The 26744-nt window shown below is 39.7% G+C and overlaps 1 protein-coding gene across 2 annotated transcripts; it reads left to right on the forward strand.

Moving 5' to 3' along the window:
* Positions 1-1200: 1200 nt before the first annotated feature.
* Positions 1201-26508, forward strand: DNAJB14 (DnaJ heat shock protein family (Hsp40) member B14). Of its 2 annotated transcripts, none has more exons than XM_074905520.1 (8): positions 1201-1562; positions 7550-7724; positions 17478-17623; positions 20652-20837; positions 21201-21295; positions 21958-22067; positions 23287-23459; positions 26186-26508. In XM_074905520.1, the coding sequence occupies exons 1-8, from the start codon at positions 1430-1432 to the stop codon at positions 26308-26310; spliced, it is 1143 nt and encodes a 380-aa protein (XP_074761621.1). In that variant the 5' UTR covers positions 1201-1429; the 3' UTR covers positions 26311-26508. The 2 variants fall into 2 exon arrangements, with proteins under 2 accessions (XP_074761621.1, XP_074761622.1); XM_074905521.1 differs by having other exon boundaries at positions 23290-23459.
* Positions 26509-26744: the final 236 nt, after the last annotated feature.

Below are 26744 nucleotides of genomic sequence, written 5' to 3' on the forward strand. Positions count from 1 at the left end.
TGTCTCTTGTCCACTTAATGGAAAAATACTTGAGTCTTGACTGCACAGCTCTCAAGTTCAAGAACATGTGACTGACAGTCCCACCAACTGGGCTTGGAGGATGTGGAAACAGTGCCCCAGTGTACTGCACTCGGTAAATGCCACCAAGTGAAATGGCATGCAGGTTTTATCCTGCAAAGTCTTTCTCACTATCTGAGCCTGCTGCGGTGTGACAGTTGCCTTTAGCAGGGTGGCTTTGAGCCTAGTTAAGGCTAGTTTTACTTGATGCTGGCCTTCATAGAGGGAGGAGGGGGTCTGTCACTGAGGAGGAAGGTAAGCTGAATAGATGTTGAAAACTTGAAGACTTCTCTTGATTTTTGTTGTGATAGAGCCTGACCACTCACTGTTTCTTGTGAAAGACTGGAGAGATGTTTGTAAGCAGGGGCTGTCCTGCAGCTGCTTGCACAGCCTCACAGCGTCTGTGGAAGACTCTAAACCCTGCTGTTGAGGTAGCACTCCAATAGCTCTGCCTTGCAGTGGCTTTTTCAGGGGTGGGCTTCACCTCTACCAGCCAGAGACCTGAACTGCTTTCTGTTAGCCTTGAGCCCTGTAGTGATGAGGGTCCAAACAATGTGACTGGTGTTTATGGGGTGTTGAAGGTACAGTTTTAATATCTGCTGCACAGTAGCATCCCCAGTAGCTGCAAATTACAGGGGGTTCTGGCCAGGTTTTCAGCTGTGCTCCTCCAGCACTCTGCAAGTGCATTGCTCCAAGTAAAGGTCCTGTGCTGCGAGGGGAAACCTCATCCTGGGTGAGGCAAAAGGTGCTGCCAAGTTCCTGTGGCTGGGGGCAGCAACTGTTCCCCCAGCAGTGAAATACTTCTTCCCAGCAAAACAGTCCTGGGCAAGAGGGAGTTGGTGTCACTAATTACAGCGAGCAGTTATAAGGTGCTAATAACTACCTCGAAGCATAGTTAATGCGCTGTGTTAATGACGGTGCCTGGGTTGCTCTGGCTGCTGCCTCGGCTCCAGAGAGGCCGGGCGGGGCCGCAGGGCAGCGGGAACACGCAGCCGCCCGCCCGGTACATTTCCATGGCAGCCGGCTGCCTCGGGCAGCGGCGGGGCCCCGTCCGGGACGAGCCCGGCGCTGGTGGCGGGGAAGCGGCCGGAGCCCGCGGCGGGGCGGCCGCCGGGCCCGGGCGGCGGCGCATGCGCAGGTGCGCCCCGGAAGGAGGCGGCGGGCCGGGCTGGCTGCCGGGGCCGAGCGCCGCGCTGGGGCTGCGGGTACTGCCGGCGCGGAGCGGAGCGGCGGCATGAGCCCTGCGGAGTGAGGGGAGCCCCCGCCCGCCCTCCTGCCTGCTCCGCTCCTCTCCGCCCCGCCCGGCTCCGCTCTGGCTTCAGGCCCCTTCTCTCTGCGCTGCGGCGGGCGGAGGCGGCGGAAGGAGAAGCCCATGGAGGGGAACCGGGACGAGGCCGAGAAGTGCATCGGGATCGCGCGGGAGGCCTTGGAGGCCGGCAACCGCGACCGCGCCCTCCGCTTCCTCGGCAAGGCCCAGAAGCTCTACCCGACCGAGACGGCCCGAGGTGAAGCCCGGCCCCCTCCCCGCGCCCCGTCGGCCCCTGCCGCCGCCCCTCTTCCCCTCTCCCGCTTGTCCACTGCCCGGCCCCGTCGGGAGGAGGGGGGACCGCGGGGCCTGCGGCAGGCGGGGAGGGGATGTCTCCTCGCCCCGGGGGGCCGTTAGCCCGCGCGGCGGCCCCCGCAGGCTGAGGCGGGGGGCGCCCGGCGGTGCCCCCGAAGCAGCCCGGGCCGGCGGCTCTGGCGGTGTGCGGGGCCCGGCTGGGAAAAAAGGCCGGAGCGATGGTGGAAGCAGCCGGGAGGAGCGATGAGGGCAGGTGGATTTCCACCGTCAGTGCGTGCCGCTGGCGTCAGGCGGGGGAGGGGGGGGTACCTCCCTCCTCGCCAAAGGGGTTCGCTCCGGGCCAGCCCGGCTCCTCGCCTGCCTTTCGCCCCTGCCCGTTAGCCATCGGTGTTAGCGCAGCCGTACGGACTAGGCTTAGACCCGCTTAACGGCAGGGTATCTCAGGCCCCAGGCCGAGGCAGGCTGGGTTGGCTCCTCTCCTGTCACTGTGAATGACCCCTTTCTAACAGTTTGCAATAAGAGCTGATGCTCCAGACTGGGCAGTGCCTCCATCCTCTAACTGTGGTTTGGGTGTTCTCGGTTTCGTTTGCCTTCTGATGGTATAGTAGCTACGTAGGAATTGCACAGGGGTTTAACTTTCCCAGAGAAAACGGGATAGGTGGCTCCCCCTATGTCTAAACCGGCTCTTCAGATGCTTCTGTGTTAAAACTTGGAAAATAATTAGCATCTTTCTAGCAAAAGGCGTTTAGAAATTATTTTGTAAAAGGAACAACCGTAAGGTTTCAGCGTATGCAGAGCTCCTACCTGTCTTGGAGTCCTTCTGTCGCATGGTGTCAGAAGAAATACCTTCGAATGCAGCAGTGACTTGTTGCGTTCCTCTGGTTCTCCCTTACATTGTCTATGCCATGGAAGGAATAGGGAAGACTTCAGTGATCTGTACTGACCTAAAGGCCTCAGCATTTACCATCTTTGGAACATGACTTTGGATTGAAATCCTGACTGGAAGTGTTCTGTACTGTATTTTAATCTGCAGTGAAGCCTTTAAGTCAGGTGAGCGGATTCAGTGAACATTTTCTGGCCTCTCTTAACTCCTGACTACTTTTTACACGTAAACAATAAGCAAAGGTCTCACCCGTGCTTTGCTTTTTTAATAGCATATATATATTTTTGGGGGTGTGTTTCTTTTTTCTCCTGCAAGACAGGATGGATGTTGCTGGCAAATCACCTGAAAGAAGGTAACTATTGCTTTGGATCAAGAACGTGTCACTGTTTATATTCTTGTCGCGTTACATACCTCTCTGAAATAAAAACAAGCAGAAGTTTGCCATATTCCCCTACATTTCCGTGGCTTGAGAAGATGACATGCGTGAAAATACTTTAGGTTTCTGGAAGCTCTGTTGGTCCACCAAAGAGAGTGAATAGCTTTGTCTGCTTCATATAGCTTATTACTGTCTTATACCTCCAAGATAAGAGTTACAGTAGCTTTCAGGAAAAAAAAAAAAAAAAAAAAGAAGTATCTCCATCTGATTTGTGTTTTGAGTGTTTGGGTTGGGTTTTTCTTTTAAGTAGGACTGCTGCTACAAAATCACCATTGTAAAGTATTCAGTGCAAGAAATAGATGGCTAATTAGGCTATTGTCTGTAGGACACTTGTTTTATTCACTGTGGAAATTAGCAAAGTGTGTCAAAAATGAGGTACAGATCTGGTGAAATGATGATGGTCTTGTGATGGTAGTGGACTGTAATTTGGGGAATTGTGTGGTGAAATGCTTCACAGAATTTCCCTGTGATGTTAAATAAATCACTTTGTTTCCATTAGTGATGGCTAATTGTTTGTGCTTCATTTTTCAGGTATTCAGCTTGAAACAAGGGCCTGTTTTGTGGAACTGGTGGGCAGTTAAAGCTCCATCTGAAGCTAATGAGAATTGCAGATGCCCTAATACTACTGAAAAAAAATCAGGCCCTAGGCCTGATTTGAACTAGGTACTTAGAAATTAGGGGACTCTGTAAACTTCTAATACCTCTGTGCTTCAGTTTTCTAGCTGTGGAGGTTGGTAATTCTTTTCAACTCATCTCATTTCCTCCCAAGACAACACCAACTTATTGAATTTTTGTCTGCTTGGTGTTTTGTTTTGGTTTTTTGGTTTTTTTTTAAGTTTTTGAGGCACTTACTGCACTTTTAACAGGGCTATTTAAGCTGCACTGACACAGAATGTCCTTTTTTCAGGACAGGAACTGGAAGGTGTGCAGTAAATTACAACTGGCATTTTTCACTAAGAACAAACAAAATAAGTGATTTGTTATCTCAATCTCATCTTTTAAATAAATTAAGCGGGGGGCTCCACTTGGAAAAAATAGATGGTAATTCATTAAATAATTAGAAATGTGTCATAGCACATACTGAAGAGAAGGAAATGGTTAAGATTTTGTTCTCTCTCTCAGTTCTAACACAAATTCTTATTTTACAGTCATAATGTGTTGGGTTTATATGGTGATAGGACAGTATGATGCAGCCCCACTTATCACTGTGCTCACTTATTTTCTCTTCAGGTATGTATTAGAAGGTAGTTTGTACCCATTTCTTACAGAAGTCATGGATTCTTCATAGGTGATATCTTTGGTATCACTTTGAGAACAATTGCCCACCATTTCACAAATGATGTTCTGTCAGTGATAAAAGCAATGAGAATGGTAGCGATGAATCTTACTGATGGGAGCTCCCTCCTCCTGATGTTATAGCGGATTGTAAAAGGACAGAGAGCAGGTTTTAACTATTGTCTCTAAAACAATACTGTGTGTGGTTTGGTTTTGGCAACATTTGCATTTAAAGTGCATTCAGCACTAGTTCAGTTATCGGTGAAGTTTAGTTTGTTAAACAAGGCTTCTGCCTGAAATTCACTGACTTCAGCAGTGCTATTTTAAGGCTTTACTAGTGAGAAATGTAAGATCGGTGCTTATTTAATGATACTTAGCTAATGACTTCATAGTAGCAGTGTTCATGTTGACGTCACTTGTTAGAAAATTGTTTTACAATTCAGCTATTCAAGATATCGTTTGATTATGATTTTTGCTAATGATTCATCTTGCAACTAAATGGAAACTAATTGCTTGTCTGGAAAAGATTTGTAAGAGTGGATTTAAAGATAACAAAAGACAAGATCTCCTTTTCAAACTTAGGTGCCATTCTGTTTGAAGGCAGAAAATGATGTTAAGGGCAACTTTATTTTTCAGTGCTTCTTAAGATTTTCTTGCACTATTTCTGATGCTGCCTTTAAAGACAAACTTTTCAGGAGTATGTGAGCTTAGTTTTTTAGGCTGTTACATTAGTATACAAATTCTGAATTAAACAGTTCTTCCATTAGTGAAAGTGTGGGTCATGTTCAATGCATAATGGAATCAAATGCGGTGCAAGGATCTTTCATTCAGCAGCAGGTAACACTGCAAGTACGCACAAGAGAACCTTCAGACACGTTTGGAGATAAGACTCATTGTCTTACCTGCTAACAAAATAAGTCTTTGGTTCCTTGTATGTCCTGTTTCAGAATATCTAGATGCAGAGTGAAAGTTTTCTTTAATACACTGTTAGTACTACAGTTCTGACAGCCAGTTTTACCACCAGCAGTTGATGGAAGAATCAAAGTTGTTTCTGAATATCTGAACTGTATATTTTATTTGAAGAAAACAGTGGCCCCAGACCCTTTGTATGGTTTTCTTTTTCAATGTAGAACAATAGCATGTTTGTATATGTTGTGTCTTGCTATTCTAAGGAGTTAACACTTACGGATTTGGATTTTTATCTTTTTCCTTCGCAAGTGTCCTGTATTGTCTTCTCAGCAATGCAACTTCGTTATGGGGATGGGAGGTCTGAGAAGGTGATTAGTAAGGAGTAATGTTGAAAGTACAGTGCAGCTAAACCAATTAATGAAAAAACTTAACAGCTAAACTTGCTGTGAAGAGACACTGGGCGTTACAAATGCCAACTGTTGTGTGTACCTGCGTTTCTACCATTATTTCTACCACTGATTTTGCACAAGCGAAAATTAGTGCAAGGATGAGGAATTTCTAGGATGAGGAATACCAATATAAAGGTAGGATTTGGAAAACTGTTAAGTAAGCATTATTTCTAGAGGGTAAGTCAGGGTCACATGTTTGATAGAATCCTACACGATACCATTAGTAAATATCAAATGTCACAGGTTAGAGAAAGGATAATTTTGTTTTCTGTTATCACTTGCCTGGAGCACATTTGGACTGAAAGGCTTAATTCTGAGAGCACTGTCTATTCAAATCTCTATTCTTGATTAGTTCTCAGCCTGCAGACACAGTCACCTCATTGGAGTTGTTATTACTTCTTTACCTTAGAACTTTAAATGCCATAGTGGATGATATTAGGATAAACTATTGCAAATATTTGGTTATGTGCTTCAGTTATAATCCAAAATGCAACTATAGCTCTCCTCTGTTCAAGAACCTTATTTTCATTTGTAGTGAAAACATCCCCACAGTATACAACTTGTCATCTAAATCATAGAATCATTTAGGTTGGAAAGGACCTTTAAGAACATTGAGTCCAACCGTTAAAAGTTAGTCATTTCATTATTTGTGCAGTAAAAAGCCTGATCTGATCAACTGATGAGTCTTGCTGAGGCAGGCACGAGCAAAGGACTGGCACTGAAGTCAGCTGACTCTTGCTCAGGCTGAGTGTAGCTATTCATCTGCAGTACTTCACACTGCCGTGGCCAGTGGGTAATATGTGAATTAATAAGTAAAAGCAAATACTGGAGATTTTTAAGAAGCACATCTTGGGGAATCGGTTATAGCTCCGTTTGTTTTGTTGGGTTTGTTTTTTTCTGTGCTTCTGTGAGATGCAAGCTGTCATGTGTAGGATCCCAGTTTTCTGCTGCTCTAAGAGAGACCATGCTAGTCGGAAAATTTTAAAATTATATTTAGGAGAAAATCCTTCAAGATTCTTCTCACTAGCTTGTAGAAGCTATAACATGCTTTCACAGTGAGTGGGGCATTTTTCTTTAGGAATTTTTATGAGGTCATTTTTTATGCAGATATGAACTCTCAGTTTTTTATGTAACAAATTTGGTCTGTGTAGTTTGATATCTTGCTCTGAAGGAATCTCTTTTCAAGAAAGACAGACTATTTAATAATCTTTGATCTACATTATGCGTTGTGTGCAGTCCCTTAAGTTATTACAGTTCTGTTTCTGATTTATTGTTAATACAGATATCCCCAAAATACAGGCTTATATCCAGAAAGCAAAAGACTTGGTGTCTGATGGCTTATTAAAACTGCTAAATTTGAGATCTTTTGGAACACGGAGGGAAAGAGGGTTTCAAAATCTAGCAGAAGTGCTGGTTTTCAAGATTCAGGTCTCAAGAGCTGGATGTAGTGGTCTGGTCCTGATTTATTTGTGGCATTGTAATGGTAGTTTGAATTTCAGCTGGTATTACCTGGAAGGGGTACAGAGCATCAGTTTGTGCTGTACCACTGAAATGTGCTGGAGATGGGCTTGGTCTCTGTATGAAATAATCTGCAGGTTCTTTAGAGTGTTAGGTTAGTTCTTCTTTTTGATTTACAGTTGCTTATTCAGGCATTCTGGTGTTTCACCCCAAAGCATGGGTTCAGTGCCTCTAAAAAGTGTCCAGAAGGACCTGGACAAATTCTCTCCTGTATTAAATTACCTTGGCAAAAGTGGAGGGGAGTCCAGTCACTAATTTAGAAACACTTTTCCATAGTTTTGTCACAAAAAGGAGTTGCCAGACTGGCTTCAGAAACGTTTGTGGTACAAACTGATGATCGATAAGGAAGGATGATGTAGACCTTGTCTTTTATAATGTGGTGCTCACGTTTAAGATACTTGAGAGGCCCAACTTACTCGCTAATGCCTGTAATGATACTATGATATACTGTTGTTTTATAGTTTTGTTGGAAGCTATTATGAAGAATGGAAGTACTGCTGGGGGAGGCGCTTACTGCCGAAAACCAACCAGTAGCAATGATCAAAGTAAGCCCAATAGCACAAAGGAGAGCAATGCATCTGCTGCAGGTGAAAGTGGAAAAGGCTACACCAAAGACCAAATGGAAGGAGTATTCAGGTATGGCCTTGCTTAAAAACGTTACTGCTTTTCATTCTTTGTATTCTGTGTTTACGCTTTCAGCTCTAGCATGTAAAGAAGCAACAGAAAATTCAGGGTTAGCTGAGTTCAGTTGTACCGAACTGTGACTAAAAGGAAGAGGAGAGTTTTGCTGTGTTTAATCACAGTATGAGATGCTGTCACTTTCTGTGAGAAAGATGATAGTGTTTTTAAACCATCAAGGTTACTTTATATGGAAATAATACTCTACAGTTAGGTAGATCTCATAGTAAATGAAGGAGGTGATGAAAATTCTATAGTACAACTTGCAGGACAGTGTTTCTATTCTTAAATATTTTTGTACTCAAGATATATTCTCACTCCTGAAGTTTATTTTCAAGCTAATCTTGCTGTACAGACTGGTCTTAGACCAGTGTTAAAACTGTTTTGTTCTGGAAGTACAGGTATCTGAGAAGCACTGAAGCACATAGTTGCATAATAAACTCTTTCTGGACATTGTGCAGCATGATAGTATTAAGATGGGGTGACACTAGGAAAGGGGGTTGTGCAAAAAGAAAGATCAATAAAAATGTCCTTTTGAGGCGAGTAATGCTTAAGTCAGGTTATAATTACACACTTCACTGTAGGAGTGAGAAAAACATTGTTTAATATGTGCTCTGACTTCTGCTAAAGAAATATGGATACAGCCACTCTAAAATTACACACTTCAAAAATACCTGGGCTAGGCTTACATGAAAATAGAGGTGAGTTTTTGAAGGAGCTCAAATCAGAGAAATCAAGGGGCCCTTGTTTGCTAGTTTGTGTAGATTGGATGAACTGCTGCGCAAAACAGAAATCTGTGTGTGATTGTTTCTTGGTGGTTTTTTTTTTTGTTTTGAAGGTGTGTGTGAAATGTATGTTGCTGTTGATATTATCTTGGGATCTTTTCCTGAAGTTCAGTAGTCTGTTCAGCTGTGCTAACAGTGAGGAAAAAGTAGCTTTTCTTTGTTGATACAGCAGCTCTGCGTTCAGGCAGGTAGACAGCAGCATCTCTGGCATGGTTATCCTCTTGGTGTTGCTATTTAGTAGTGCTTTTCATTTACTATCATCTCTGCTTAATTAATGTTACTGCCTTCTAAAGTAAAACCTGAATAAGCATGTAAATTTTTGACCACCTTAGTGGTCAAGTATTAGCTGTTAAGATTAATGTAAAATGTGTGTGAGCATGCACACGTGCATAAGACAAAATATCCAGAAATAAGTCCTCTGTAAAATGAGGCTTAGATCAAATTAAGACATATAGCACATCCTCAGAAAGCTCCTACAAGGAAGGCTGTGTTACTGCCAGTATTCACTCACCCATGACATGCCATTCTGAGCTGCAGTCTGCTTTGACATCAGGCTCCCTATGAGTTCTTTTTGTTTGTTTGTTTTACCAGAAAGAATGTTGCCTACTTTGTCTTGAGTAGAATAATGTTGTAGAGCCAATTTTCTCCCTGGCATGCTTTCATGGGATTGGGTATTGCTTGCTTGAAGGGATTCTCTAGATACCATATAAAACGTATCCAGTTTGTTGAGATGAGAACCAGCCTTAGGGGTATTCATGGAAGTTGTACATTGAGGATAATCTTGGTGCAGCACTGCTTCTTAGTACCTATTTCAACAATCTGTTTTATGAATATTAAATTTTTGTTTTTAAAGCCTACCCAGATCTTTGCAAATAAGTAATTGTAATAGCTTTCAGAACAATTTATGTTTGTTTGTAAAAAAATCAGCTGTTAAAAGAGTAACTTGACCTTAGCTTGAATGATGCTACCATCCTTCAGTGTAGTAGTTTATAAACCTTTGGAGAGAGACTGAATTTTGGTTTAGATGGGCAGTGATCAACAGAACGAGTCTCCAGTTCTTGTTAGAAGTTTTGAAAAGTTTGTCATGTTGTCAGTTAGTGACATCAACACATCACTTAGAAAATTTGTGGTTAAGAATTAAAAAATGTGCATGCCTTGCCAAGAATAACAGGATCAAACACAAACAGTGGGCTAAAACTTAATGGAAAAATACAACACATTCAATGATGATAGCTGAGGGAGAGTTCATGTTTAGACCACAGTGAGAATGATCTTTCAGGTTGGAAACATGACAGGCTGCATATGTTATTGCTTCTGTCAGGGCCCAGACTTTTCCAATTGTGCGCCTTTGGGGAGGGTATTCTTCAGAGAGTAGAGCTTGTCACCACCATATACTTCTGCCATACCACAGTGGAATGGTTTTCAGACCTTTGAATTGGTTAAAGAAATGCTGTGTGAAAAGAGGTGGTTTTAAATAGTGTTTCATGCTGGATTTCTTTTTTTTTTTTTTTCCTGTAAGGAAACTTTTAGGTAGCAAGGTAGCAAACCCTTCAATTTTTAACAAATTCTGAATCTTACCATGAATTTGACTCTGCCAAACTAATTTTTTTATATGCTTATGACTTGAAAGGTGGTCATTATCCTCAAGTACTCTTCTCTCTAGGAGTTTCTGCTTTTGTGTTAGCAAATGAATGTAGACTGAGAGAAAGCATTCCTGATCTAACTAGACATGATATTTCCAATGCTTTTGTTATAAGCTCTAGTGAACTGTTGAACAGGGGGACTGACTGAGCTCTCTTGAGTTGAATCACTGATGAGTGTTCCTGGAATTGTCCAGCTGTCTTGAACTTTCTTGTGACAGTAGATGTAAGAAGCACAGTGAAAACATTCTTGGAGCAGTATAACAAATTAAACTGCATTAGTTTTCATCAGGGTTACTCCAGTAATGTGAATAGGTATGAGTACAAACAAGCACCTTTCTGCTGGTTTTATTTTTTCCACATACACAGGGGACACTGATCACTATCAAGCTACAAACACTTCTGTAGAGCATTACATGAGCTTGCAAACATGTTGCTCAACAGGGAGAAGCATAAGATACAGTATCTTTCCACTGATTGCATAAGCGCTGGGTGATCCTCTATTTGTGAGAATGGTGTTCACTATTTCAGCATGACAGTTTGAAGCTTGAGATATCCAAAAGCACTTTGTTACTTTTGAATTGAAATGCTTTGAAAATACCATCTGTAGTACATGCACCTTTTTCTTAATGATGCCTATCTTGTCATTGAGGGCTGGATCAAGTTGCCTTAACGCTTCAGGTGACCTGCATATCAGAGATATTGACAGGAGACTAGTAGAAGTATGTTAGGACCCACAGTAGACTTATGTCTTTTTAGAGCAAGTGCCCTAGAAGTCTCTAGGCAACTGAAAACTGTCTGAACAATGTCAGTTTAAGATAAATGCATGAGAATCGTGTGTGTGATAAAAAAAGTGAAAATCTGCTTTTGAATTCTGTGGTCTTTGCTTTAAAGAAATTCTTTCACTGTTTAATTTCAGTTATTGGTATTTTTTTGCTGCAATAGAGAAATGAAAAATTAATGTAAGAAAAAAAAATTAAACGTTTTTTTCTTCTAGTTCACTAGAAACAACTGAAGAAGTGCTGATCAGGATTACCATTACCAAAGACTTCTTAATTACTTTCAAAGAAATTCCATTCATCATATCTGCCTAATCATACCAAGTGTACAGACCTTTTTGAAAGGTTTTATGGACTAGTGTGAAATTGAAAAAAAAAAAAAGATCATATCTGCTTTGTGTTAATCTTTCAGATTTCTTTTTATGCTGTGAAATTTGTATTACCTGTTGTCTGCTACATGATTTAAAAAAAAAAGTTTTGGAGAAAAATAAGCCATACCATATGTTCCATATTATCTTTTTGACCTCTGAAAGATAACTGCCATGATTAGTAGTATGCTAAAGTTGGGTTGTTGCCTTGTGAAAACTGTGGTGGAATACTGCTTTTCCTGCCCTGCCAGTGCATGTCCCTTGGAAGAGAGCACAATAATGAAATTTTGTATTTGGATCTTTGAACTCGAACCAAAATAAACCAATAGAGGCATAAGTTCTGTAGGAATCTTGCAAGGCAGGATTAAAAGTCATCCAGTAGTGGTTGAGAATTATCAGTGACTTGATTTGAATTCATGGAATGAATCAAAAAATTGCTCTTACACATTTCTTGGATCAAACTAGAAGGAATATAAGTTGTCGGTCTTTTTCGAGGCCTTCTGCTGAGACTTTTGCAAATTCAGCAAAAAGAGATATATCATTAGTTTTTTAACACGGGGTCAAGATGATAATTAACTGAAAGTGGAATAGTAAGAGCTATCAGCATGTGCTAAAGTGGAAAGAAAAAAAAAAAAAACCAAAACCCAAAGCAAAGAAATCAGGGCAAGCCTTTAATTAGGCTGCTAGAACTACTGTGAACTGTTGAAATATCCAGCTGAATGGTTGAAAAAGTCAAGGTGGAAATCAGAGTCACAAAGCCTGTCATGGAAAAATGGCACAGAAGATATGGTGGACTTTGTCAGAAAGCTTCTGCCTTTAATCTGCACTTTTTATAGCTAAAATAAAAGCTTAAACAAAATCTGGAGAAAAGTATGCTGATGTAAACACAGCCTTGAATATTTCATGTAATACAGGAGAAACAAACTGACAGGTACATCCATGAGCAAGGTACTAAGACAAGCACCCTAATGTGTTCTTGAATCTATCAGTAAACCAGAGATCTGAAACTTCTGGTGCATCCATTTCAGAAACTAGGACTATGCTGGTACTAGGTTGAGTTCATCAACAATACTGTGACCTTCTATTCCTAATCTAGAGCACTTTTTGCAGACCACACTTATGTCATCCAAACCGTGACTGGCACATTCTCAGTTCAGCTGCAAGGTGCCATTTGCATCAGGCTCTCTGGCATCATTGGAAACTTCACCTATGTAGAAATTGGTCTGCATTTTACTGTGCTTTTCTGCTCAGCTCTGGGATCAGAAGTCAGTATAGCTTTTTGCTCAGTTCTTTGTTGCTAACATTCACATTGCTGCTCACTATGCTGCTCAGTTCAAATTACCATGGGGAGCAATAATTGTGGCTCCTATTGCAAGCTTTTGGAGATTGCGGTCGAATTATTTTTCTTTTGAGCCGTCCCTGTGCATGTAGACAGAGGCTTTGGAAGACCCTTTGAATTACCTAGTCGTACTCAAAACTTCATGATTATGGATCACTGCAGGTATTTGATACAGAAATGGAAGCATCTCTGACAGGTTTTGTTAATCTGATAAAAGCTGTCCATGCTGCCCTAATCTGAATTGTAGATTTGAAAAGTGAAACAAGAAGCACAGCAGTAGGATCACATCATTTTGTAGTCACAGGAGAACTGGTGGTGGTAGCCCCAGAGTTTCTGCAGAGAAGAGCAGACATTTCAGGATCTGAAGGGCTTCCTTTGCCTTCAGCCATCCGAGCACAGAGGGGAGTCCAGTGTCAGGCAGATTGGCTGTTGCTGCAGTTTGAAGCTGCCTGACCAGTTCTACTGCAGGTAGCTTGTCAGCTGCAAGCTGGGATGGTGGAGCTTTGCAAGTCATGATGAGATACCTCTGTCAACAGATTGTGGATGAATGTAGGCCATCACTTGCCCTCAGAGTGTTTGAGAAGTCTATTCTCTAAAAGACACATTATTTCAGGAACATCCAGCGATGTGCCCTCCTAAAACAGCCAGCAAATCTATTAATAAAGGATAGTGCCAGGTGCTAGCAGGGGACTAACAATTCAGCAAGGACAATAATTAGCTAATCAACAGAAATAATTTGATAGTAATTCAGATGCAGAAGTGATCCAACCAAAAAACAGAAAAAGCAATTCAAAAAAACCTAAATGCCGAACAAATTAACATTGAAAGCACCGAATTCTAAATAAGCCAGAAATAAACAATGAAAAACTCTCAATTCAATACAAAAGAGGCAGTCCATAAGCAAGTGATATATAAATTGCAATTTTAAAAAGTAACATCTGTGTGGAGTTTACGTATGCAAGAAAATTGTCTCTAGGGACTACAGTGCCTTAAGTGTAGCAAAACCAACCAAACTATTTGAATTGCAGCTTTTGGAAAGTTAGTTGTTCATGCTGAGAGTGCTGCAGGACAGGGGTTTCAGATGTGGTTAAAAGCTATAAGTAGCATCAGAGATCGGTCTTTTCCAAAACCACTGGCTTTACTCTTATTTTTTCCTAGCTTCTGCTGGCCAGTGTTGTGTGGCCTGCAATAGGAGACAAGTGGGAAGGGGATGGTTCCTTCTGTCCATCTGCCCTCCCAAGACAGATCTCCACAGGACAATTCAAGGCTCCAGGTGAAGGATTCAGGCAGAGTAAGGATTGTCAGGCATCAATCTAGTAGTGACAAGGGGTGAGGAATATGACCCAAAAGGCCTGCTTCTGCTGAGGGACAAGGATCAGGTTGGCCATGGCTTCCAACAGCTCTTGGCAAGCTGGAGCGAAATTTCTCCTCAGGACAGTGGCAGTTTGGGGGAAGAGGGCTTAAGAGTTGGAGAGTCCCTGTGCAAAGCACAGGATCCCCACCTTTTTAAGGTGGAGGAGGGATGTGGTGTGTTAGGCCCTGGGGGGGTGGGCTGTGTACTCCCAACAGTGAGAAGCCTGGTTGACTGCACAGCGTTGTGTATAACCTGAGGATCCAGTGGATTGTACTGGTGATCCTGTACAGTTTGTCTGGCTATAAACTGACTTAAGAGGTTGAGTTTGTGATGAATTACAGCGTTGCCTCTCAGGAGTGCACCACAAACACTGATAATTGTGTTTAATTGGAAAGCACCTAATCATCTTCGCGTGTTCCATTGTACCCAGTGCAGAGCTGCTGCAGTACAAGTTTTGGTGCAAAACTCACATGACTGAGCCTGTTTTTCCCCCCTCAGGGTAATCCCTGTAATGCTCTGGATTGTGCTCAGTAAGGGACCTCTGGCAGAAGTCACTAACTCCCTCCCTGTAGGAAATTTAAATTAACTAGATGCTAGCTACTTACAGATCAGATGCTTTTTGCTTTGAACTGGCAAAGCAGTGGTATAAAACTGTTGTGTAATGGCAGGGTGTATCAACAGATTCATAGCACAAGGTCATTGCTGAGAATTCCAGACAGGTATGGTTTTTGGCCCCTGTGCATTTGTACAATCATTTAATGTATTTTAGCTTTAAAGCTTGATCTGCATAATCCAAAGTCGTGCTAAAATCTGCAAAATTGCCATATGTATACTCATATTCCACGTGATTCTCCATGAAGGCACATGCCACAGTGCTCTTCAGGCTATCCAGTGGAGCACTTGCAGCCTATATTTGCTGCTGAGGTTTGGAAGAGCCAGCACTGACTTGGTTGAGATCTGAGGATCACAGTGGGCTGAACAGTGAACAGGGGTTTTGTATCTCAGCGTTGACCCTGTGCAGTAGAAAGGAGGGCAGTATAAATGATCTGGAGGATCGGTTACAAGTCTGTTGCAGGCAGTATTGCTGTGAGTGTGGCCATCCTGACAAGAACACCAAGGGAGAATGTAAGTCAGGGGTGGCTGTCACAAATTCACAAAGGCTTCTTTGTTTGAGTCTGGCCATTTAGCCTAAGGTCAGGGTATGAGAGTGATCTAAGATGTGCTTGAAACAGTAAATTGTAGCTTCATACAAAATTAGGAGTGTTGGAATAGAGATGTTTGTGTATTTGTAGACTTCATTTAACAAAGCAATCACCAGCAAAGACTTGCTAATTGAAAATAGAAATGTGCTATACCTTGGCTGAACACTTGTTTCTTGGTAAATAACAATAGCTGTGAACCAGGCTCAGGATAGCTCTTGCATGGAGTGTGATTGCTTTCACGCCCTTGGAGGTCAAGTGCTTTATGACCTACGAGGCTGGTTTCTCCCTGCACTGTCTCATCAAGAAGTAGCTCTGGTTTGATGCACTGGCTCTAAGCAGGTTGTGGTGTCGGAAGCTGGTGGCTCATGTGCTGACCTGAACGTCTTTTGATTGGTACCCACCACTCCTGCTTTTCCTGTGAGGGTTGCCCACTGTGGGAGCTTCACTGGTTCTGAATGGGAGGAAACTCTGCAGTGAGTTTTCAGGGGTTAGAAGATCATGTTGGCATTTCTTGGGTTGTTCTTTTTTTGAATATTGAATTACTGAAGACTTAGGTTGGATGCTGAAACAGCAATTTCTTGAAATAAAAGCTAAATTTGATACTGTTACACTTTTAAATAAACCTATCTGTTCTTGATACAGTCATAAGTAATTCAGGTGTTAAAGCTAAGGATGAAGGGATCTGTACACTACCAAAATTTTTTCTTGTACAGATTAACAAACAAAAGTTTCCAGGGCTTGTGCTGAATAACAGAGGAACCTTGCAGCAATATTTGGTGTCAGTAGTGTATACCATGCTCTCAGTGTATTTTCTTTCCATTCTTTCTTGATGATGTTCTTTTTAGTTAGCTTTATCAGCTTCCTAACTGGAGCTTATTGGATGTTACTTCAATATAATGAGCTATATTTATTTCACAGGATGTTTGTGTTGGCAGTTGCCTGCATGCATTCAATTCAGTGCCCTTGTGAGCATTACACCAAGACTTCCATAAAAGCTTGTGTTACTTGAACACAGGAAAAGGGATCCCTCAAATGAATCTTGATTTGATCAATCTGTGAACGATGAAGGACCACACACGATGGTATGGTTGTACTTCAGATGCTGGCATTCCCTTAATTACAGGGTACCCATTCTTCTTTCATGAAAATGCCAAAGGCTTGCTTAGCCCCTGTTTTTTTCTGCTTGGCTGCCCTATGTATAGTCTTTGCAACACTAAAGCCATATTTCCGTAGAAATCTGTGCATTTAAGAGAATGGGGACACAGTTGCAAGTGTGTGAAGGGACTCACACAAAGCTTTTAAAATATTTGTGGATGTAATTTCTATTTCTTGCTCAGACCAGCCCTTTTCTTTTCATATGCACCAAATGTCAGTGTGCCTAATTTCTGCAGTACAAGTTTGTGATTCAGCCTTATTTTTCTAAGTTTCTGAACTTAGTTTTAAGGTGTATTTATTGGTTTGGTCAGTTTTTCCTGCCCAGATAGAATTAATGTTCTCTCTGTCCTCTGTAACTGCTATTTCTCTCTTCTGTATATTATAAAGCATACCAAATCATTACATCATTTCCAGATTTTGCTTTTCCTGTCTGGGTGAGATGGCCTACAGGAGGAATATTTCTGAGTTTTCAGCATTTTAAAAAAATGCTACATTGAACATACGAGTTGAACTGAATCTGTAATTGCTGGATCTGTTACTGTTTCTTTGAATTAAAACACTTACAGAAGGTTTGTTAAGATTCCCAGCAGCAGAGGTATGCCTTATTTCCCTGAAAAGTGAATGCTTGAATGATGTTACAACTTGACTTTTGTTTGGAGAAAGGGAGGTATAGTTTGTTTTGTCTTATATCATGCATACCAAAGTGCACTTGCTGTTGACAGTCAAAACAGGCTTTCCTACCCACTAGCTCTGTGAAGTAAATTTGGTATCCTCATTTTATGTATTATTAACAGTAATATTCATATAATTGGGGATAAGGAAATGCTACAGTAATTGCAAACTGAAACCTTTTCTTATAACTGTAGTAGTTCTGTAGTAGTAGTAAAATAAATGCATGTAGTAAGTAATTTTGAGTACAGTAGTTTACTAGTGAGTAACATTCTTTGTTTCTAGAGTGGATTTGTTTTCTATGTTGAAAGCAAGAGATGTATTGCATCAGTGCAATGTATTACCTCATTTGCAGCTATGTTTTAACATACTATTTTTATATCTTTTTGTTTACAACATGTACTTCATTTTCTTTTGCAGTATAAAGAAATGTAAAAACTATTACGAAGTCCTTGGGGTGTCAAAGGATGCAGGTGAAGAAGACCTAAAGAAGGCTTATAGAAAACTAGCTTTAAAATTCCACCCAGACAAAAACCATGCACCTGGAGCAACAGAGGCTTTTAAAAGTAAAATACCATTTTTACTTAATTTTTTTTTTTTTAATGATTAAACTTTGTAAGATTAAAAGAAAACAATCTTGTCTTTCTGGTCACTTGTCTTTTTACAGAATTATCAGTATGGTGTTCTCTAGCTAATATTAAACTGATACTTTTCAAGAAAATATTTGACCTTTATTATCTTAACATATACCTAGAAGTATAAATAATGTGGACTTTTGCAGTAGGGTTTGGTTTCAGAGGACTGACTAATTTTCACATACAGGGAGTGAATACTCGATCTGTGAAACCCAACTGCACTTTTTTACTGTTGTTGACTTAATGTAGTCAATTGAATCTTACTGTCTTGAATCTTTACCATACTAGAGGTTGGAAAAAAACAAAGTGATACTTCGTATTTTTTCACTGAATCACATGCCATGCTAAGTTACCTTTTCCTTATAATTCCTTGTATTTGTGTAGTTTTACTACATTTTCCACACAAAAACACTTGGGTTCAAAAATGGCCTTATTATTAGTGGCTTTTGACAGTTTCTTAAGTAAAATTTACAGTCTGACTTGACCTGATCTAAGGCTGCCAAGCTTAGCCCTGCACAAGGGAAATTGTTAAGGAAAGGCTTTTTAAAGAAAGCTACACCTTCATCTCAGAAACAGCTGAAGAAAAATGCGAATCTGTAAGAAATGATCATGCATAAGTAAACAATCTGATTGCGGTACATCTTTTTCATTTTTTTCCGGTGTGAGGTTTACATGCAGACATTTGAAAAATCAATCGGATAAAACTCTTAACTTGGGGGAGGGGGGAAAAAAAAAGTCCTGAGAAAGACTTCTGATGCAGAATTTGAGGGGTAATTATAATAATATATTAATAATTCCAGATAAAAAGTAGATAGAACATAGCAGGACAGATGATTGCTAATGATTATTTTAATACAGCTATGTGATGGCTTTAGCTAAGAGATATTATTCTTATAAAATTTTCTCCAGGCCTATGAATAAAATAATTCTTCCTTGTTAATAGCATTTTAAATAATCTTTAAAATGTTAGAAATCAGTTTATTATTTAATTTTTTATTTAACATCAGCACTTTGTACAAGTTTGATTTCTTCAGCTTAATTTCACTTTCTGGTTCTTATCTAGATGAGTAAATGAAAAGGGAAATCCTGTTGACTAAAAATCATTTAATGACATCTAGCATTTTTCTTGCATTGAAATTGTTGTAATCTTTTTGTATGGCTGAATACAAAACTTCGTGTGGCTGAGTTTTGCCTTTAGAAGTGTCTGATGAGTTTCTAACATTCAGCTGAGAAAAGAGTATTATAATAATAGCTATTATTTCATTAAATGATTTATTTTAAGGAAAGGTCACATGAGAAAACAGAAATGAGTTTGATGTTAGGCAAGGTACTTAGATCCTGAGCTGCCTAGTACTAATTTAGCAGTCTCCCTGAGGTTATAATTTAGATTTAAAAGTCTGTGCAAATATAATCACTTTTAATCTCTTGGAATCTCTTTTACCAACTTCATAAAAAAATCTTTCATTTGAAAGTTTTGAGCAATTTTTTTCATTTTTTATGTCTTTTTTAAAAATAAAATTATATTAGACTCAAATCTCTTCCAAATTAGCATCAAATAATCAAGAGCAAATAACAAATAGTCAAAAAAGATTGCTGACCATACCATGTATGGCGTCTTCATTTTAAGTGCAGTCACCTGAATTATGTCTCCCTACATTCTTAATTGTTGGGAAAATCTAAATTTTTGCTACCAATTTTATCCTCATGCTGAGTAACAGAGGAACCTTGTAGCAATATTTGGTGCCAGTAGTGCATTCATGCTCTCAGTGCAAATCGCCAGGCTTCGTTTCTTTGCGTTTTCTCCTCCACTTAAAGGAATTACTAATGATTATTTCTAAGGGCATCTTAAAAGGCACATAGCTAAGACTCATTAACTTCTTTAAGATTGGATAATGTTGAAAACATTAATTATGCAAAGCCGTAGTCTTATTTGCCTGTGTTGAGGTTATAGTGTTGCACCTTTCACAAACTTTTGATGACTGATGGCTTTCTGACACTGAAAAGCATTATCACTGTGCCTTGTGTTGGTTGGCTGCAAAAGAAGCCTTTTGTTGGAGAGGCCTGGAGGAGAGAGGAGAAAGGAAAGCAGAAAGGGTTTAAGGAAGACAGGACTGAGCGAAGATTGTTCATTGAGTGCAACAGAAATTTTCCTTCAGTCTGCAAGAGCTGTATGCCTGTGCACAGCAACTATGGTTAAAGCTTGTAAAGTCAGCAGACCTTGTGGTTTTTCACACTGATTCTTTCCATGCTCACCTAACTCAGTTTTCCCTTTCTACTTTCAAAATTGAAGCTGTTAATTTGTGATAATGTAGTGTGAACAGGGACAACCATCTAGGCCAGACACTCCAAAGACTGAGGTCATATTGACAGCCTTCAGAACACGCATGTTCCTGTCATGCACACGTTGTACTCTTCATGTTATGTCATGCAAAACATTGTGTTATTAATGTAATCCATAAAATATCTTAAGCAGCATATAGAAAAATTATGTCATGCTCTTTTACAATAAAGTTGATGCATTCAGAGAAGTTGCCACTTACCAAACGAAACCAAAGAAAACTTATCAATCTATGATGTTTTTAAGCTAGGCTGCTAGAGTAAACTGAACTTTGCAATTCCTCAGCTTCAAAGCTTTCATTGTAATGCTTGATGACCTTTTTGTAACTGCAGTGAGAGAGACCACTGTGTAGGTGTTCCCCTGGAAAAAGAAAAAAAGCTCTCCTGGCTTCTGCCTAGTTTAACAAGATAAAAAATCTTGAATAGCGTTGGTAGGAAACTTTGTGGAAGCTTTGCTAAGAAAAGTAGAGATTGTTCTGGACCTTGTTCTACTATAGTTGATTTCTAACATAGAGTAAAGGACATAATTTGCTGCCTATTACTGACTTTGAAATTGCAATTTTCATGCTGGAATAGCTCTTATCTTTCATTTATGGAAGTTGTCTTTTATTTCTTGCTTCAGAAATTGGAAATGCATATGCTGTGTTGAGTAATCCAGAGAAACGGAAGCAGTATGACCTTACAGGCAGTGAAGAGCAAACATGCAATCACCCTAGCAATGGTAGATTCAACTTCCGTAGAGGTTGTGAGGCAGATATTACTCCAGAGGATCTGTTCAACATGTTTTTTGGAGGGGCCTTTCCCACAGGTATTTGTATACATCAGTAATCATCAGGATACAGTGGTACTGCCCAGTGCAGCATTAGAGTTTGTGACATTATAAAAGAGTAAAATTACTCCAACCTGCCTCCAACCCCAACTCTTCAATCTGCATCACAGTTTATTGTTCTCCCAAGTCTTGCTAAATCCCCCAAATGTGAATTCAGTTCTGTGGGGTTACTATGGTGATTCTGTAGTACATGAAATAACAAATCAGTTGTCTTAGAGCTTGATATCTTGAAGTTATGTATCATTGTGCAGTAATGTTAAATGCTTATGTTGTTGCTTCTGTATTGACTTCTAAACAGTTGGGGTTTTTACATGATTTAAACATGGGTATTTCTTTCCTTAGGTAGCGTACATTCATTTTCTAATGGTCGTGCTGGCTACAGTCACCCTAATCAGCACCGTCAGAGTGGACATGAGAGGGAGGAAGAGAGGGGTGATGTATGTTTAAGCATCATTGACTTTATGGATTGTGAAATTTGCTGGTAGTCACTTTCACTGATGTGATTGTACAGGAGCTCTGTACTGTAGAAGCGGATTTGTACTTGCCAGTTACATATTTTAAAACTTTGGCAGGTAGTAGTCGTACTGATTGGTAAATAGACATGCAAATTTGAAAACATCATAGCTTGGTTTTATACATCTATTGTTGTATGTCACTATTCTACTAGTGACTGGTAGTATTAGCCTAAATATGTCACTCATTCTGGTCACTAATCCTTGTCTACATTTAAAAATTGATTTGGGCGGAGGTAAGAATTGAATTTAAGGCTCAATATTCATCTATATGAATTATATATAGTCCTGTATAATCACATATCGCTGTATAGATGAGACTGAATCATGGCATACAGTGTAACTGAATCCATTCATTGAGTAATTGCTTGTGGCTGTATGGTAACCCACAGACTCTTGCAGCTTGAGCACGCTATGCATACTGTATATGCATTGGAAAGTTAAGATAACACTACGGTGTTTGCAGGTTTGTACTTAGTTTTCCTAGCTGCTTTAGCAGAAAGTCATGCTTAGCATTAAGTCTTGTCAGATTTACCTGTTTACTTGATGCTGTTTTATGAAATACCTCAATCTGTTTTCTTCCTTAGGGAGGTTTCTCTATGTTCATTCAGCTGATGCCTATTATTGTGTTGATCATTGTCTCTTTGTTGAGCCAGTTGATGGTATCTAACCCTCCTTATGCCTTATACCCAAGATCGTAAGTAATGCTGACTTACATTAGCTTAAAACAGAGGGGAGGGTATTGTAATCACCGTCTCCCACTTAGAAGCATTTTAGAGAGCCTTCCATTAGTTGGTCCTTGATTTCCCACAGTGAGGAAAGGGAGGGAAGGTATAGACGAAGCAGGACAAAACCTGGAAATTGGGTAGTAAGAACATGCTGGGAGAATGTAACGGAGGAAAGAGATCAGCAGTACCTGGAGTTATGGAGGTTTTCTAATATAAGACAGTGGGTCCATGCAATGTAGCGTCTTGCAAAGGCTTTTGCAGCTCCAACATACCTAATACAATCCTGAAACCTGTTAAGGCTCATTATTTATATTATATTTAGGCGTCATCTGTGCTTGTAGCAAGTAAACTACTTGAAAGCAACTTTCTCATCGTTATTTAAGTTTTGAACTAGATGAGGGCTGGGGAAATTCTCTGCTTCATTCTACATGATGGTAAAATAGTTTATCTTCATTTTCTTGTGAAGAATTCTACTTGGAAACTTACCTGTTTTGTACAGTAGGATATATAAAGCTTTTTCCTTGAAGGAAATAAGTAACTTCACTCAAGTATGCAACTAGCTAGTAGACTTGGCTCACTCACCACAACTGGTTTAAAGGTCCTTAGTTCCTTGCAGAGCTCTCAGCCCCACAATAGAAAGGTTTATTTTCTCCTCTCTTATTTTTCAGAGTTCTTTATTTCCTGTGTGTGTTTTTCCCTTCTGCAACTAAGCTGTTGTGATGCTTATAAGCACCTCTCTGCCAGAATGTTTGCACCCAATCTTTGGTTTTTAATCTGCAGAACGCCAGCAGAAAAATGTATTTGTCAGGGCTGGCAGAAGACACTTTAGAATGGAGATGCCTGTACTGGGTTGCTACAGAATAGTGACATGTTTTTCTTTCTGTTGAGTTTTAATGTAATTTCCTACTACCAGAGCTTATTATTTGCCTAAAGAGTTATGAAACAAGTGTCTTAATAAATTGGGGGCTTTTTTGAGATCAAGGGTTTAAGCATCAGAGGTTTAATGTTCAGGTAAATGTAGTAGTTTTATTCACTGGAAGATTATACAGCCATTCATTTCATTATTTGTCTTGAAATGGCAAATTCAGCAAGGTGTTGCACTTCTGTAATAGCAAAATCTTTAAAAGTGTATTTGTGGTGTAAAAAAAATCAAAAAAGTACCTAGTATCTCTCTTCTCTTTTTTGCAGAAGTACAGGGCAAACCATAAAAATGCAGACAGAAAACTTGCATGTTGTTTATTATGTCAACAAGGACTTTAGAAATGAATACAAAGGAGTGTCACTACAGAAAGTGGAAAAGAGTGTGGAAGAGGATTATGTGTCCAACATTCGTAATAACTGTTGGAAGGAGAGGCAACAAAGTAAGTTCGGTAATACATGTAATTGCATGAAAGCATGCACTACTATGAAAAAAGATTGCCTCAGGCAAGAATTAAGTGCTTGTATTATTAAAATAGCTGAATGAGAAAGCAAGTGTAAGGTTCTGTAGTGACTTCTAAAAGTGTCCCCAGCATCACTTAATTTCTGTGTTTTACTCAGTGACCTAACAATCATCTGCAAATCTGCAATTTTTATCTGTGACCATTTCTCAGAAAATTAAAGACTACATGAATTGATAATGAGAAAAAAATTGCTCTGAGTTAAGGATCAAAGCTAAGAAATCTCTTCCACATTATTTTATCATGGCAATATCTCATTTCTGTAGGTGCTTTTATATAAATAAATAAATAAAACAAAAGCTTACATAGATGTTTCCAGAGAAGGAAGAAAATAACTTGCCTGAGACCCCCCTTTCTGGGCGACCAAGGACATGCAGCATGTCCTGTAAAACATCATAAGCTCTAAATCATTGCTTAATCTTTTGCCAGTGCTGAGTGTTTTTTCTCCCTGGACTTGATACCTTGGCTACATCAGACCTTAAAAACAGGGGTTTTTTTTAGTTCACTCTCTATTTTTCCAATCTAATTTAATATTATACAAGGAGCTATTTTCTTTCAGAAGCCTAGAATTTAATGTTAAAGCATAAGAATACTGAATAGCATCAGCCATCTCCAAGTCATCATCAATTTGAACCTGTTACTCTTTTCCATGACCAGTTCATCAGCCTTTCATGTTCTGTGAGAACAGCAGTGCTAAAATAACATCAGTGTTGAAACTTTTCAGCTGGCAAACTTCAGTAAGAGCTTACTGGATAAATAATTTGTTCATGAATTTTCAGTAAACTGACCAGAAGCAAACAGAGTGCTCTTCTTTGAGTGAAATCATGTGTTCCTGCACAGCTTTACTCTCTGCAGCCCAGTGATGCCAAGCCTTTCAGCTGAGATGGCCCCTTAGTTTCTCCCGGTTGTAAAAGACAGTCCAGCATCACAGCTAGTCAAATGTCTGAACAAGACTGCAGGGATTTATTACAGTTGGCTTGTATGTATACAAATGGCATTGCCCATGTGTAGCAGACCCAATGCTTCCTGGAGGCTTTATGCTCCTTATTTGTGAGTACACATTGCTTATGCACAAGTAAATCTCTACAGTTTATACAGACTGCCCACAGGAAAGGCTTGTGGGCAGAAAACTCTGCTGATGGGTCACATGTATGCAAGAAAAACACCAGTGCTTTGGGGGAAGACTCTCAGATTGTTGCTCAGACTACTAGATTTTATCAGAACGGGTTTTTTTCCAGGTTTTTCAAACACAGGAAATCATGAGAGAACTTCTGGTTATAATTCATAAGAAAATATCAAAAACTTTTTGATATTTTTCCAAGTAGAGTGTTCTTTGATGATCTTGAAATGTTTGAATATGTTTACTTTTTGTGAAATGAATACCTAATTTTTCATCTACAAGTGGTTGCTAGAAGAATGATGAGTAATCTTATAATAAAATAGTTTACAAAAATGAGAGGTGGTTGTTAACAAAAAATTAAAGACAAGATATAATCCAGCACAGTAAAAAGGGGACATATTATTTGTACATTTTTTTAACAGAGTGTATATCTGGAAGGATAGTTTGCTTTTATTGACTTAGTCATTACATGTAGATTTCCTAGCATGTTATATTTGTGCTTCCTGTAATGTATTTACTGTCTAAACATCTTTGAAATGGTATAGTTGATATGCAATTTCCACCTGGGGAGGGAAAGAGGAGAAAGAATACCTTTCCCATTTTTCAGCATTTATTCTTGACATGCTTACTTTTTAAGCATGAAGAGAGTCCTGGACCACGCAGAGGCCCATGCTTCTGTATGTACATGTTTACTGGGGAAAATGTGATGACTACAGAAACATATGACCCTAGTATAAAAAAGAAAAATAACCTGAAGGTGCTGACTGTCATGTTGTTTGCTATTTGCAATTTATCAGGCTGTGAAAACTACCCAAATTGATTTTGAGTAAACAGCCCCTAAAAGAATTTCTCTATTTATAGAAATAGCTGATTTTGTGGTTTTATGAATTTAAAATACTTGTTGTGTGTTCTATCTCCTTGACAGTTAAAATCTTTCCAGCGTTGATTGACATTTAAGAATGCCTTGCTAATCCCTTTTGAGTTGAAGGGATGGAAAAGATTTTATAGAATTAAAATGCTCAGCAACGTCAAGCTACTGAACACCAGTATAAATCAGAGAGCTCTTTTATTAATACCTCTGAACACTGGCACTCTGAAGCAGCATCAGTTGAAGTAATGGGCTTCACATTCACAATGGATTTTTGGGCACAGACTAGACACTGGAGCTGTTAGTTATGTGCAGGATCACTGAGTGTGACCTGTATTTGTATTGTTTAATGAAGTCTGACAGAAGTAGTACGGGATTTTTGTTTGGTATTTTTTAATCAGGTACTGCTGTATGAAATATGAGGGTGCTGGAAGACTTAGAACTTTCCCTGCTCAAAAAGATGAAATGCTTGTGAAGATCCAGCAAAGGGAGACTGTAGCAATACTCTTTAGGTGGTGTCTGTGGGTAACTAGAATGAACAGAAGGAAAAATGGGTGAGGATTAAACCTGAGGTGTTTTGTACAACTCTGAGAAGGAAGGTATCATGTGCAAAGTATTCTGGTTTTAATCTGAAAAATCTTTTCTCTTTTTTCCTTAAAGAAACAGATTTACTTTATGTAGCAAAAGTATATCGAGATGACCGTCTCCGAAAGAAAGCAGACTCCATGCCCATGGACAACTGCAAAGAACTAGAACGGCTGACCAGCCTCTATCGAGGAGGATGAACTACACTTATACACATACATCTTTACGTATGCCGTTATCTCTCTTGTAAATTAAGAAGAGATTTAGTTTCACCATGAATGCTGGAAAAGAGGGGTGGATGTAAAACTCTACTGTGTAGCTGTTTCCAGAAACCTTATGCTGAAATATCATTTAATGGCTTCTTTACCTACTGTGAAATATAGGTAACTTTAATTGTCTAGATTTTACTTCAAAGCTTCTGTGAATTCTTTCAGCAGAGAGAATAACTCAGAAAGGATGCGATACTTGTAGAGACTTAGTCATAGTGGTTCTCCTCTAACATATTTGCCATGTAAATATCTGTGGAAAGAACACTTTGTGTATATACGAGTTAAATGACTTTCTATTTAAAAATCTCAGAAATTTAGTTCCATACAACATTTTGTCTCACTGATGGAATAAATAGTATGATTAC

Source organism: Athene noctua, chromosome 4 (genome assembly GCF_965140245.1).
Source record: "Athene noctua chromosome 4, bAthNoc1.hap1.1, whole genome shotgun sequence".
Classification (NCBI taxonomy): Eukaryota; Metazoa; Chordata; class Aves; order Strigiformes; family Strigidae; genus Athene; species Athene noctua.